This window comes from Gallinula chloropus, assembly GCF_964237585.1.
Source record: "Gallinula chloropus genome assembly, chromosome: Z".
Taxonomy (NCBI): domain Eukaryota; kingdom Metazoa; phylum Chordata; class Aves; order Gruiformes; family Rallidae; genus Gallinula; species Gallinula chloropus.
Genome location: NC_140089.1, coordinates 63,387,847 through 63,402,595, shown reverse-complemented (window position 1 = coordinate 63,402,595; position 14,749 = coordinate 63,387,847). Strand labels below are relative to the sequence as shown.

The window sequence follows — 14,749 nt, the reverse complement described above, 5'->3', positions numbered from 1 at the left end:
AAGAGCAGCATATAGATTTAACTCATGGCAGGTTCATATCAGAGGGCATAAAATGTCCTCACGCTTTCTGGCTGAGTTTAACGCTGATCAGTCCCACTAGTTTTTATGTTATTGAGAATATTATGGTATTTCACTTTCTTAAAGATCTGGGTTTGTACCTGAAGTAAAAAACCTGAATATCCTTAACATCAGAACATGCAGAATCTAATTTAAAATTATGGCATTTCAAGCATTTTTTAAATAATTAAAATAAAATATTTAAAATAATATTTTTAAGACTGGTACAACTCGTCTTGACTTCTACTCTTTAGTAGTATCTGTCAAGCACACTATTTTCAATGTCCGAATGGTGTGAGACACAAACAAGTTCTGTTGTTCACTCCAGGCCTACCTGAATGACCAGAATAGAAAAAGGTAGCTCCATCACAGTGAAATGAGCAAAAATGCCAGAATGCACCAAAGGAAACTGTTGCACCAAATCAAGTGGCAACATTTAAGCAAGGTAACCTTTGAAAGAAATATCTGACATAAAGATTAAATTAATTCCCGTGCACCAGACCCACACAGCTAACATACTGCAAGTCCTCTCCTGGTAATGTCCCACCTGGGCCTGGAATATAGGGGTACATGATGTCGTTTCACAAAGTTGTAACGGAAATGTAACAGCTTTGTTATGCTTGGTGTATTGTTTTTTGTTTATCTTGTTTTGGGTTTTTTTTTCCTTTTAAGTGGCTTTTTTTGCTGAGAAGCACCTGGTGTTTCTGGTGGATGAGAAACCTAACACGAGCCAGCAGTGTGCTCTTGCAGCTCGCATGGCCAATGGTATCCTGAGCTCCATCAGAAGAGGGGTGGTCAGCAGGGACAGGGAGGTGATTGTCCCTCTCTACTCTGCCCTCGTGAGGCCCCATCTGGAGTCCTGTGTCCAGGTCTGGGGCCTGCAGTACAAGAAAGATGTGAAACTGTTGGAGAGGGTTCAGAGGAGAGCCACGAAGATGGTTAGAGGGCTGGAGCACCCCTCCTACAAAGAGAGGCTGAGAGAGCTGGGCTTGTTCAGCCTGGAGAAGAGAAGGCTGCGGAGGGGCCTCATTGCAGCCTTCCAGTACCTGAAGGGAACATACAAACAGGAGGGGAATCAATCTTTTAAAATGGTAAACAATGGCAGGACAAGGGGGAATGGATTCAAACTAAAGGAAGGAAAGCTTAGATTAGATACTAAGGGAAAGTTTTTTAGAGGGAGTGGTGAGGTTCTGGAACAGGCTGCCCAGAGAGATGGTGGATGCCCTGTCCCTGGAGGTGTTCAAGGCCAGGTTGACTGGAGCCCTGGGCAACCTTGTGTAGATCCAGGCTGGAGGCTGGTGGCCCTGCCTGTGGCGGGGGGGTGAAATTCTATGGTCCTTGTGGTCCCTTCCAACCCAGACCATTCTATGACTATATGATTTTGTTGGGGGGTTGGGGGTTTTGTGTTTTATTTTCCTCTCTTTTGTGAAAGCTCTCTCCAGGACAAAAAAACCCTCTCAAGAAACTCCCTTTCTTATACTAAAAGCACTGATTTAGCTATCAACATTCTTCCCCCAACTCTAATGACAGCACAGACAAGGAAAAAGAAAAACACGTGAAACCAAGAAGTTTTATCCTTTAAAGAGTATAGAGCTTGCACTGGCAAACAGACTGGTTAGTAGTCTTCAACTTATCTAGACAAAGAGTAGATGCTTCTCTCTTGCTGTCAAATATTAGATGACATATACATAGTGGAGTCCTCTGCTGTAATGGTGGGGTGGGAAATAAGACCCACAGAAAAGCACAGCCCATTCTGTTACTTTAGTCAGGTAGGTAATATGGCTACAGCCCCGTAACACAGCACACCACCAGTGCATGTCCCGTTGCAGTGAAACCAATGTATGACAGAATTGGTTTAGAACTATTTAAGATTACACACACAAAAGACAATCCAGAAATAGCACATTCCAGATGATCACTACAATACAAGGCATTTCTTAGCATGAGCTTCAAGCTACATTTTTGCTGCTTAGCTGTAAGATCTGGATAGAAATCACTAGATACAGATGTCTCATCTCCTCAAGAATTCCAAGTGTCTTCAGCATCCTGTGCCACCTGAACAAATCTTTTTTTCACCTCAAACATTTCTCTGCACACATGCCCCTTCATCCCCACTCCCTTTGGCTTAAGTCTCTGTCCCAGCCGGCTCCAGCCCAGAACAGATGCTCCCTCCACAACTGCCCCAACATGGACTGGACTGATTACTTTCCACCCGAACAATGATGTCTCATTCTGCTTAGCCCATTTTAGATCTTTACTTCATCACTCTCTTCTCTAACCATCCACTGCACCCTCATAGCACTCTAATTGACCTTTTTTATGTCTACAAAAACCTCCAGAATAAAAATAGCCAAAGATTTCCCAGGTTCCCAGGTTCTGAAATGTAACATATCACCTTTTCCTCTGTTTTTTCCCAATGTAATTAAACAGCTGTCTAGGAAATATCTGTCTTTGTGACAGGAGGAAGTAGTGATTCATCAGGATGGAGCTCTTTGGAAAGGATGGTTTTCAGGGAAATGGTCCAGATCCAAGAAGAAGAGAAACTCACAATAGCCAACACTACAGGAGGCAAGGAAGTCACTGGGGACAACTGCTTCACACTCACTCAAAACAGAGAATTGAACTTGGGTGTCTCATCTCCAGAAAACACCCCAGCCACATTACTACCTACTTAGGGGTCTCTGAGGTTCAAAAAATATTTGGTTCACTTTGTAAATAAATACACACAAAAAGCTAAAGCCTCCTTTCCCCCTCTCCTTTTCTAAAAGAGATGCTTTTCACTTACTCAGCACAATGGCTTGACAAGTTGCATTTCATAAATGGACACAGTGGTTGCATCTGAGGAAGAACAACTCCAGGTTGGGGATGGACCTGTTGGAGAGCAGCTTAGAGGAAAGAGGCCTTGAGGTTCTGGTGGGCAACAGGATGACCATGTGCCAGCAAAGTGCCCTCATGTCCAAGAAGGCCAATGGCATCCTGGGGTGTGGTTAGCAGGTCCAGAGAGGTTCTTCTCCCCTACTGCTCAGCCCTGGTGAGACCACACCTGGAATATTGTGTCCAGTTCTGGGCCCCTCAGTTCAAGAAGGAACTGAGTCCAGCACAGGACCACAAAGATGCTTAAGGGAGTGGAACATCTTCCTTATGAGGACAGGCTGAGGGAGCTGGGTGTCTAGTTTGGAGGAGACTGAGGGGTGACCTCATTCATGTCTACAAATATGTAAATGGTGAGTGTCAGGAGGACAGAACCATGCTCTCTGCAGTGATGTTCAATGAGGACAAGGGGCAATGGGTGCAATCTGGAGCATATGAGGTTCCCTGTGAAAATAAGGAGAAACATTTTCACTGTGAGGGTGACAGAGTGCTGTGAGGGGGACAGGCTGCCCAGAGAGGTTGTGGAGTCTCCTTTTCTGGAGACATTCAAAATCCACCTGGACTTGTTTCTGTGTGACCTACTCTATGTGATCCTTCTCTGGCTGGGGGGTTTGGAGTATATGATCTTTCAAGGTTCCCCTAGCATTCCGTGATTCTATGGTTATCATTAAATACAACTGCAGAAGTACGACAATCATTGACAACACTCAAGTTCACAGGACCTTTGGGCAGCCTTCCAACTCTGTGACAGGAGGAGAGAAAAAACCCTCTTTTTCTATACCTGTGGTGAACTGGCTGACCAAAGAACAAAGGGAAAATGATTTCTGAAAGCAGGTCCAAAGCTAACCACAGAGACCTCGTGCACAATTCTCCATTTGATCAAGCAGATTTTTTTTGCAGCACTAAAATGTATGCTGCTGGTAAATACATCACTATTTTGATTAAAACTTACTTAAACCAAGAAAGGAATCAGGACACCCCCACCCCCCAAATATAAGCAAATAAATCATGATTAAATCTAACAGGTTACAGCTCTATATGCAAAGTGGCTGTGAGCACACTTTGTCCTAGGCTTATAAATAGCTGTTGAATAGTTTGTTTTCCAACAGTTACATTGCTTCAAAACTCCATCCTGTCCATTTCAGCTCACTGCCTTACCTTGTGGTGGGCATGACTGACCCTACCATTGCAGAGCCTCTCAGCTAACTGTTGTTTCTTTGGACTTCTTATTTAAACACCATTTCATAATGTCTCTACATGTGCTCACACTTGGCTGCATTCTCAGTGGATTCTGTGTGCCAGAGTCCAGGCAGCCCAGATCTTTGCAATTCCTGCTCAGCTCTTCCACCCTATAGCACCAACTGACATTGGTCCTATTTTCTCCTCCTTTCAGGAAGAAAGCTGCCTCTTCAGGTGCAATATGAATCTAGGTCAAGAGATCAATGGTTTGTAAATCCACATCAAAATTAGTTCTGTATTTCCAAACTGAGTAACTATATAACTCAATATTACGAGTTAATATCGAGACTGATTCTGAAGTAGCACCACTTATCTGAGGGCCTTATCATAAATGTAAGTTCTACCTTTTCTATATTTAAGACATGAAATATTTGGCACTGGGTGGCCAAATCAACCACTCCAGAGTAGCTCCCTCTTCATAATCCAAAGGAACAGAATGTCTCTAATACTATTTTTTATATAGGTGACAATACAGATGAGAAAGACGTTTATAAATAATTGGATGCTGAAGTTTGGGGCAGTGGCTGACACAAGTGGCTCACCTGCAAGGGAAAAAGAAAGTTCATGAGCAAATGGACTCGTGGTCCTCTCAAGTGAAGAAAGTTACCTGGGCTGGACACTCCCTACAGGAGACTGTGCAGCATAACATCTTACTCAGAACTGACAATGTATCTCCAGACAGCACTTTCTCCTCACAGGAAAGGAAAGGTGACTCAAGCTTCACAAGCAAAAGCACCAGTGTTTTAAGAGCAGTCACGGGAGCTCCTATTGCATGAGCTTGTCATCCTTTCTTTATAGCCTGTGAGAATTGTCCCCAGAGAAGATGATCTCAGAGAAGCTGTTGCTGCTCTGCAAGGCTGGTGAGTTGTTGGTCTAGAAATGCACCTAGAAAACCGGGCCAGAGTGAAACAACACTACGCAAGGAGGCAGTTGTTACTGTAAGCTCATGCTCTCAATCACAAAATGATGCACCTCAAACACACATGCTGCATTCCACTATGGTCAGTACACTTACCTTTACAGTATAGGTGACTGTTGGTTTTATGAAGCTATAACCTTGCTACCATGAACATTTTGAAGTCCAGAAAAAAATGGGTTTGGTTACCATGACAACAATCCCCCAAAAGAATTAAAATCTGCTACACCATAAAACACTCAACATGCTATTTCCTAGCAACCACACAGGTACATACAGCCTTTGCTACAGGCATTTTCAGAAAAGTTACGTATACATTAAAGATAATCCTATAAATTTCACATGAACCATACATCTTTAGCTTTGGGCTACACTGAAAAACCCTGTAACTGAGACAGGCCTGCATTTTTCAAAAAAATAAACGGAGTGGCCTATAAGCAAACAGGAAATACAGGCAAAGAATCACAGAATCACAGAATGGTTTGGGTTGGAAGTGACCTCAAAGATCATTTAGTTCCAACCTCCTACTATGGGCAGGGACACCCTGCAATAGACCAGGTTGTCCAGTGCCCCATCCACCCTGGCCCTGAACACTTTCAGGGATGGGGCTTCCACAACCTCTCTGGGCAAACTGTCCCAGTGCCTCACCACCCTCAGAGCAAAGAATTTCTTCCTAACATCTAATCTAAGCCTACCCTCTTTCATCTTGAAGCCATTACTCCTTGTCCCATCACTGTACTCCCTGGTGAACAGTCCCTCTCCCACTTTCCTGTAGGACCCCTTTAAGTACTGGTATGCCATAATTAGGTCTTCCCAGAGCCTTCTCTTGTCCAGGCTGAAAGAGTCAAACTCTCATAAGCCTGTCTTTGTAGGAGAGGTGCTCCAGCTCCCTGATCATCTTCATGGCCCTCCTCTGGACTTAGTCCAACAGCTCCGTGTTTTGCCTGTACTGGGGACCCCAGAGCTGGATGCAGTACTCCAGGTAGGTCTCACAAGAACAGAGTAGAGGGGCAGAATCACCTCCCTCAACCTGCTGGTGATGCTGTTCTTGATGCAGCCCAGGACACAGTTGGCCTTCTGAGCTGCTAGCACATACTGCCAGCTCATGTTAAGCTTGTGAGCCAAGTTCTTCTCCTCAGGGCTGGTCTCAATCCATTCTCAGCCCAGCCTGTAGTTGTGCTTGGGATTGTGCCAACCCACATGCAGAACCTTGCACTTGGCCTTATTGAACTCCATGCAATTCACACGGGCCCGTCTCTCTGGCCTGTCAAGGTCCCTCTGGATGGCATCCCTTCCCTCCAGTGTGTCAGCCTCACCACACAGTGTGGTGTCATCAGCAAACTTGCTGAGGGTGCACTTGATCTTGTCCATGTCACCGACAAAGATGTTAATAGTGCCAGTCCCAGTACTGGCCCCTGAGGAGCACCACTTGTCACAGACCTCCACATGGACATCGAGCCATTGACCACAGCTCTTGGAGTGCAACCGTCCAGCCGGTTCCTTATCCACCGAGTGGATCTGTTGAGTCTGTGTCTCTCCAATTCAGAGACAAGGATGCCATGCTTGGCAGTTTGAAATGCCTTGCACAAGTCCAGGAAGATGATGTACATCATCCTTCCCTTGTTCACCATCTGCTACTCCCTCATAGAAGGCCTCATTTGTCAGGCACAATTTGCCCTTAGTGAAGCCATGTTGGCTGTCACCAGTCACCTCCTTATTCTCCATGTGCCTGAGCATAGCCTCTAGGAGGATCTGCTCCATTATCTTGACAGGCACAGAGGTGAATGACCTGCCTGTAGTTTCCTTTTTCCCCCTTTTTAAAAATCATATACATGGAAAGTAAAGTAGCATGAGATCTGGCAGCAGTGCAAGGGGTGCAGGAGGAAAATTTAACCCAAAGCATGGTTTCTTTTCCATCTCTGGTTCCCCTCCACAAGACTACTTACACTTCCACCAAACCTTACCCTCCTGGTCTTGAATTTCAAACCCCCTCCTTGGCAGCGTTCAAGGCCAGTTTGAATGGGGCTTTGGGGAACCTGGTCTAGTGGAGGGTGTCCCTGCCCATGGAAGGAGGGTTGGGACCAGATGGTCTTTGGGGTCCCTTCCAACACAAATCATTCCATGATTTTACTACAACACTTTTGAGGGAGTACACAGATCATCCAAAATGAGAAGGCAGTAGCCACAGAAGTAGCACATCTGCCTCACACAGTGAAGATTTTAATTCAAAAAAACCCCTTCAAACAAACAACAACAACAAAAAAACCCACCCAAAAACCCCTCATCAAACAAAATTCCCAACTCTACTTCTTTTTTTGTATATATGAATGTCCCCAGCACTGGTCGCATTAGTCTGACCAGTTCACCCGAGAGCACACAACATTTCAGAAATGACAAGGATCTAGAAACAACACCCCTTTTAACCTCTACAGGTTTTAGGTATTGTTGCACAAAATTCAGGACTACTTTACAGAGCATTACTAAGATATCGAAAAGATGCACCTGTGGTACACCTTACTTCAGGAATGCCTGCACTGTACGATATAGCCTCATACAACCACCTGATCTAGGAACCCACGGATGTGGAAATAGCAAAGTCCTGGAGAAGTTGAAGGACTCCCACCAGGAACAGGAAGCATTTTTGTGAGTCAGGTGCTTAAGTACTCCTCACAGCAAATTGGCCAAGCTCAGCATCTCAGTGTGACAGACGCCCAAGGTGCAAAAGGGTTGCTCCTGCCAGCTGGAAGGAAATGCCTACAAGAGATGTTTGGTAGCCTTGCTTCTCAGACTACCTGCAGAGCAGATATGATGTTTAGTTTCACAACCCAAACCTGCTCAATTACTCTGCTGCCTAAACCGCCACTTGAAGTATGAAAGATTACCTGACAGAGAGGGACAGGAACCCATGTGCCCATTTTCTACCCTAATGATGATTCAGCATTCTTGGCTGCAGGAATTCAGACCCAGCTCCTGCATCCCAAGAGCATGCACTATTCCCCACAGTACAGGGCACAACTTCTCAGCTTGCATTAGGCCTTTCAGCCATGTTGGTTTTATTTGAAATCCACCTGCTCAGCCTTCAGCATGGTGATGGAGTAATGTCAAAAGATTCACATCAAGCTCCTCAGAAAGTACAACCTGAGTCTCATTTTGCACAGAGCAAAGTACGAAGAGGAAGTTAGACTCTACTAATGCTCAGTTTGCCTATAACTGTTGTTTTGGGATCTGAAAGCAAATGCTCCAAATGGACTTAAAAGGGTGCACAGGTCCTCAGACACCTGTGGACTTTAAGTGCTGGAATGGTTGAGGTTCATTGTTCTGTTACAAACTTCCAATGCTTCTCTCTCCCTATACCAAGTAAGGGGCTGGGGGAAGATGGATTTTGTATTTAATGATATAAATGCCAACAACCTAGAATGTTTTTGGAAGTCCAGAATGTTGTGTGACTCAGTACCAAGTAAGTTTATTACATCAGGCTGCTTTGTTTCCTTTGCTGAGTGTTTTACTGTTTTCTGGAGAAATGGTTTTCTCCACTCTCTAACACTTCTCCTGTCTAGTAATGCTTAAGAGCATAACTACAGTGCCTGTTTAAGTTTACCTGCACCCCTTGAAGGACGAATCAACAGATCAGATGGGGAGCAGCAAAACTTTGCAAAGGTCATTTTCACATGTCCTTTTAAGAACTCTGGGCTTAAACCAAGAAAAGTACTTCTCCACTAGCAATTTTCTTTAAGAGTGATTCATAGAACCACAGAATATCCTGAGTTGGAAGGAACCCATAAGGATTATAGGGTCCATCTCCTGGATCCACACAGGACCAGCTAAGTCAGAGCACGGGGCTGAGTGCATCATCCAAACACTTCCCAAACTCAGTCAAGCTGTGTGCTGTCACCCCTTCCCTGGGGAGCCTGTTCCAGGGCCTGACTGCCCTCTCAGGAAAGAGCCTCTTCCTAATATCCAGCCTAAACCTCCCTTGTCACAGCTTCATGCCATTCCCTCGGGTTTTATCACTGGTCACCAAAGAGAGGAGATCAGCATCTATCCCTTTGCTTCCCCTTATCAGGAAGCCACAGACCACAATGAGGCCTCCCCTCAGCCTCCTCTCCTCCAGGCTGAACAAACCAAGGGACCTCAGATTCTCCTAGTAAGACTTCCCCCTCCAGACCTTTCACCAGGGATCTTTCAGATCCCTCAGAACAGCCTAAATTCAAAAGGCTCTGTACTGTAACATAGTTCAACACTTTTTGGCCTGCCCATTTTTTGTTCTGCAGCCTCATAGTATGTTCGAGAGGACTCTGACGTCTTAGGTGTCTTACTGAATTGTGAAATGGACCTTCACCACAGTCAGTTACACGGCTGGAAGATTTATTTTCCAAGTTTGCCTTTCATCCATGTTCCACAGAACATATTAGCATCCAGCTGACCAGTAGTACACATTGAAAAAAACAAGAAGTGCAAGAAGTACACTTTACTTCCATGTGATATTGCATTAATGTGACTAACAGTATTTGAAATCAAGGTGATGTTTAGAGTTGCAGATCTCCAGGACCCATGGTCGTGATGCAACTCTCTCATACCTGCATTTCTCAATGGTCTCCGTAGGTACTTGGTATTTGTATTTTGCAGCTTCATCCTTTTCTCTATTTCCCCAGATTTTTTTTTTTTAAAAAGGTTATAAAAGCTAGATGCTTGACATATTTGGAACACACATCTCCTCTATGCTTCCATACCTGGAACTTAATGCAGACCAACACTGGTAAGAGATACTGTCCCACTGTATTTCTTCTTATTTCTGAGCTTTGCTTCTAGTAATTATTTTGCTATAGAAGATCATGAAAAACATCAAAATGTGCTCCTAGCATGACTGAATTTCAAGAGAGGTTCATAAAGAGGTTTTTCCTCTTTCACAAGGAACATATAAGCAGAACCAAGCCACTACACCTGCAGTTATCATTTCTAGAAGTGACATAAGATAAATGAATCAATAAAAAACTGCAAAAGGTTCCCAGCCCCAGGCTCTACGTTAATTATAAGAGCCTTAAAACTTGTTTGTTCTCCTAGCCTTTAAATTTGGTTGATGTTTAAGTATTAAGATGTTCAAGAAAAGCACATCTATGCACAGGCTTTTGCTTAAGATCTATATACAGCCATAATTAAAGCACGTATTTGTAAGCATAAATAAGATGAACTTTTATTATCTTTTCAAATCCCTTAGGAAGCCTTCAAGAAGCTGTTTACTACTTCCTAAACAGCTGGTACTGTTGCACTTCAGAACCAACAATAGTTGAGCAAGGGGTCAAGCAGCCACCATACACTCAGTATCACCTTGCACTCAGTGCTATGATTCAGTGATGTAAGCTAAATGCCTTCTATCTTTATATAAAGCTGACAGAGGGTTTGACATATTAACACTGTTTGGTTTTATTAAGGATGGAATGTGGGCAAGGGTTGTCCAGATTTTACCTGAGTGTTTCTGTCCAAGTATTATAGTAAGTAACTTAATAGGTTTCTGTCCAAGTATTGTAGATTGTGGCAGGGCACCAGAAACTGTGGGTCCTATTCCAAATTAGGGCACAGATGCATCTTATGGTGCTTAAGAAGTCCACTGAAGTCTTTGCCAGGTCATCTGTAGATCCATGAAGGAACACACGCACACATGCTACAGCTGCTGAAGGGTAATGCATAACCAGTGTCAGCAGGATGTGACTGGCACCCCTGAACAATCCAGAGCATCTTATTAAGGAAGGGAGAAGAAGACAAATCAAAAGAATTGTCATTGTATCACCGACCTCACTCCAGTGAATACAGGTAGGATGGACTTAAAAAGCTAAGGTTTAGGTAAGCCATGTATTTTAAGTGACATGGGATGGTTTGGGGTTTTTTTTATTTGAATCGTTATCAGGTTGAACTCATGACAGGAGGATTTCTTTTAAGTCCAGTTCAATATTATGGTATGGATAAGTTTTAAAGCACTGTAGAAAAGTAGGGTCAAATGTAAATAATGCAACACCTGTTGGAGTAAACAACTAAAGAACAATTTAGAACAGAAAGTGAAGACAGACGAAGCAGCATGGTTAAGTGGGAACCATGAGCAGTTGCACAACTGGAATATTAGATTAGCATATAATAGTGTCAACAGCCATTTGACCTGTTTTTTCCCCTAAATACAGTTAGATGAGATTTCACACAGCTAACACATGCAGCCAAGCACTACAGCAGTTAAAACCGTGTTCTATTACTTGACACCTTTTCTGTGGCAAAATAATTTTCTTTCATTTTTTTAACTTCTATGGAAATAAACATTGTTATCATGTACTACTGGAGAATCATATTTCAATAGTCTTCCACTTCTCAAAGTACTTGATACCTGGTGGGCTATTTTATCTTTATGACAGTTCTGTATTATTCCAACCTTGCTTTGGTCAGACAAATACTTAAGTACAATATTAACCTGTAGGAAACTGTGTCAGGAGTACCAGCAAAAATGCAGGCTCTAACTCAGTTTTAAAAAAAAAAATATTTTACAGATCTTAATTCTTGTAAGAATGGGAACATTTCTACTCTTACCACTGAAGCAGTTTTAAAATAAACATACTTTCCCCCAACTCCTCCCTTAGGTGCTTGGGACTCTGAAATTGTAAAAAGAATTGAAATTATCCAAAATAATACTACAGTGCCAATTACGAAGTTCAAAACTATCCAAAATAAATTCACTTTTAATAACCAGAAAATGAAAATGGACAAATATATTTGTTTATAAAAGCATATGATGTAATAACAAGTAACAATCCATAAGAACAGAAAAGAGCATTACCACTTAAAAACAAACCACCAAACGTTTTTCAAATCTCAAAGCACTGTGCAAGAATTTCTATTTCTAAACTGTATTTTCTCCAAAGTATTCCACTCTGAAACGTAAAAAGCAGAATCCCCAAGCACAAGATATAGAACTTTCTTTTTTAACCCCAGTCCTGCTCAGAATTCACCCTGTCACTGATTATCCAGGTTCTACTTCTGAAACAGTCAGTGTAACCACAGAGAATTCCGCAGATTTCTCAGCTTTTGCACAAACAAGCAGAATATGGGTTGTGGTGGTGTTTTGTTTAGGGGGGTTTGTTTGGTTTTGTGTTGGTTAGTTTGTTGTGGGTTGTTTTTTTTTCTTTCCCCTATGTGCTTTCTCACTTATGTTTTCCTTAGATGATTTCTGGTTTTTAAAATTATGGAAAAAGATCATATATAGTAATTTAATTTCCTAATTATAACAAGATACCAGGATGTAGCTAAGTCCATGTAATTACTTTATGACATGATACCCTGCTTTATCAGTAGAACAGAACAGTAACCTAAGGTGCAGCTGGGATCTCGACACCACTTGTTTTGATAATAAACTTTGGAGTAAGGCAACAAAGCAAAAGTTAATTCCTAGAAAACTTTTAGGGAAATTAATGAAAAATATACTCTGATATTTACATAAACATATCTCCAGAGCAACCATCTCTTTTAACTGCTAAACTTAAGCAAAGGTGTCGATAAGCAGGTTGCAACAGTGCCTGCCTGAGGGAAGGACCCAAGCCTGTAGTGAGGTGACCCTGCAGACACAGCCCCTGCCAGGAGCATCCTCTAGCCCTACACCTGCAAGGCACATTTACCTGTGTGCGCAAGTCACAGTCCTTGGATTCTCAGGTGAGTGAACATCCACGCCTAGCAGCAACAGTTCTTTTTAACCAGACACGGGAGGGGGAGAAAAAGGGATGAAGAAAACCCAGCAGCAAGCACAGGCTTTTTGCTGATGAGAATTAAGCAAGGGGACTGTTAACACCTCACCCAGACGCCCACTCCCTGCCATCACTCAAAAAAACTCGAAACAAATTCTTCCCCACCTCGGCCCCCCGGCTGTCACAGGGGCACCCCGGAGCCATCCAGGGCTGTGGGCGTGGGGGCGAAGGGGAACCCAAAGGACTCCCTGCGGCAGGCGCTTGCCCCGGGTGGGGGGCTGGGAGGGAGTGTTGCTCCAGGCGAGGTGTCCCCCAGCGCGGCCCCCCCGCAGCAGTGCCAGCCCGGCCCGGCAGCGGCAGCTGCGGTGAGTCAGTGAGCACCAGGGCAACGGGTCCTCGCAGCTGCATCCCGCCTGCCGAAGCATCATTTCCCTCCCCGCGGAGGACACTCCGACTCCGTCTCCAGTCTGCCGCGGCCGGCAGGGACCCACAGCAGCCCCACTGCCGTGCCCCTCCGGAGCGGCCGCGGCTTACCTTGATGCTGGCGTTGCTGGTCTGGGTCTCCGCCTCGATGCCACAGCAGCGGGGCGCCCTGGCCCGGGCGGAGGCGGCCGGCTGCCTGCGCTCCTTGCGGCGGGGACCGGCGGAGGGCGGCGGCTGCTGCCGGCTCTGGTAGGCGAGAACGGAAGGGATGGAGTCCGCCGCGTCTGTCTTGATGAAGAGACCGTGCAGGGTGGCGGTGCCCTGCGAGATGGTGGTGGTCTGGTGGGGGGAATTGGACTCGTCCGAGTCCCGGCAGTAAATCACGCCGCTCTGCGAGACGTGGATGCTGGGAGCGCAGCCCATCCCTTCCTTTCCCCACCCCGCCCCGCCGCACCGCCGGCGCGCCGGCCCGTTCCGCTCCCACCTGCCGCCCGCCGGGGCTGCGGGGCCGCCGCCCCTGCGCCGCGCACCCCGCGGCAGCACCGGCACCACCCCCCGCCGGTGGCACTGCCCCGGCCGCTCCCGCCCATGTGGTGCCTCCCCGGCACCTCCGCCCGTCTCCCCGCTCCGCCTCTAGGGCCCCCAGACCCGCTAAGCCCCTCTCCCTCCTTGGCAGCGTCTTACGAAGCGCCGGCGGCCACCGGGTCCTTTAGCTGGTGAGTGGAGGGGTGGGCGGAGGAGAAGCATCATCGGCGGCGCAGCCCCCTCCCGCCCCTGGCAGAAGGTCTGCTCTCAAGCCTTCCGTACGTACAACACGACACACGCCCCGCAGTTGCACCAATTGCTCTTTTCTCAAGCCGCTAAACTACTTGTTTTGACAATCCAAATGTGCCTACTTTTCTTAGCCATGGGTGAGCAAACCTCAATTGTGAAGGGGGCTGCAGGGAGGAGTTCAGAGCCAAACAACACCCACTGCAAGTTAGGAAAGAAGGCCAGGATTGTTCCAAAATTTTTAATGCTGTTTTTCCACTAGACTGATATTCTAAGAGACAAACTGGTGTTTTAGCCCATACATCTGACAGCTGCCAATCCCTGCTTCCAGTCACTGGGGAGATAATCAACCAAAATGTTTGAAGCTGAGGGGATTTACACACCTTCTTAGCTTTCCACAGTGAATAGCTTCATTGATCTCAGTGAAACTACCTATGAAGTGTAAAGCTAAATGTGTGGACGTTTAGTCTTTCAGAGATTTCAGTTTAAATCTGTTTTCAATGGCACTTTATAAATCCTTCAAGAATTGGTAATATCATAAAGCAGTGTGTTACTTGCCTAATAAAGCATTTACCTGACTGCCAGTTACCAATGAACACTTGTGTACACACCTTTTCTTCTCCTTGGAGTGTTACCTGGTGTTTGATCATTGCTCCTGCACCTAGTTTTTAGTGAGTGATGTAAAAATACTAGAAACATGAAGTAGAGTTGGTGCAAGGGTTGTGTTGCTGTTATTTTGTGAGAGTGGTTTTTTTGC

General features: G+C 45.1%; 1 protein-coding gene across 1 annotated transcript in view; it reads right to left on the bottom strand.

Moving 5' to 3' along the window:
• The window catches only part of PDE8B (phosphodiesterase 8B), a gene marked incomplete at both ends in the record, with an annotated part of 82,832 nt that extends 69,188 nt beyond the window's left edge, over window positions 1–13,644 (bottom strand). The window contains one exon of the mRNA XM_084277977.1: window positions 13,333–13,644. Coding sequence (XP_084134103.1) covers window positions 13,333–13,644 — 312 coding nt within the window. The remainder of the gene's footprint in view (window positions 1–13,332) is intronic.
• Between the last annotated feature and the right edge of the window lie 1,105 nt (window positions 13,645–14,749).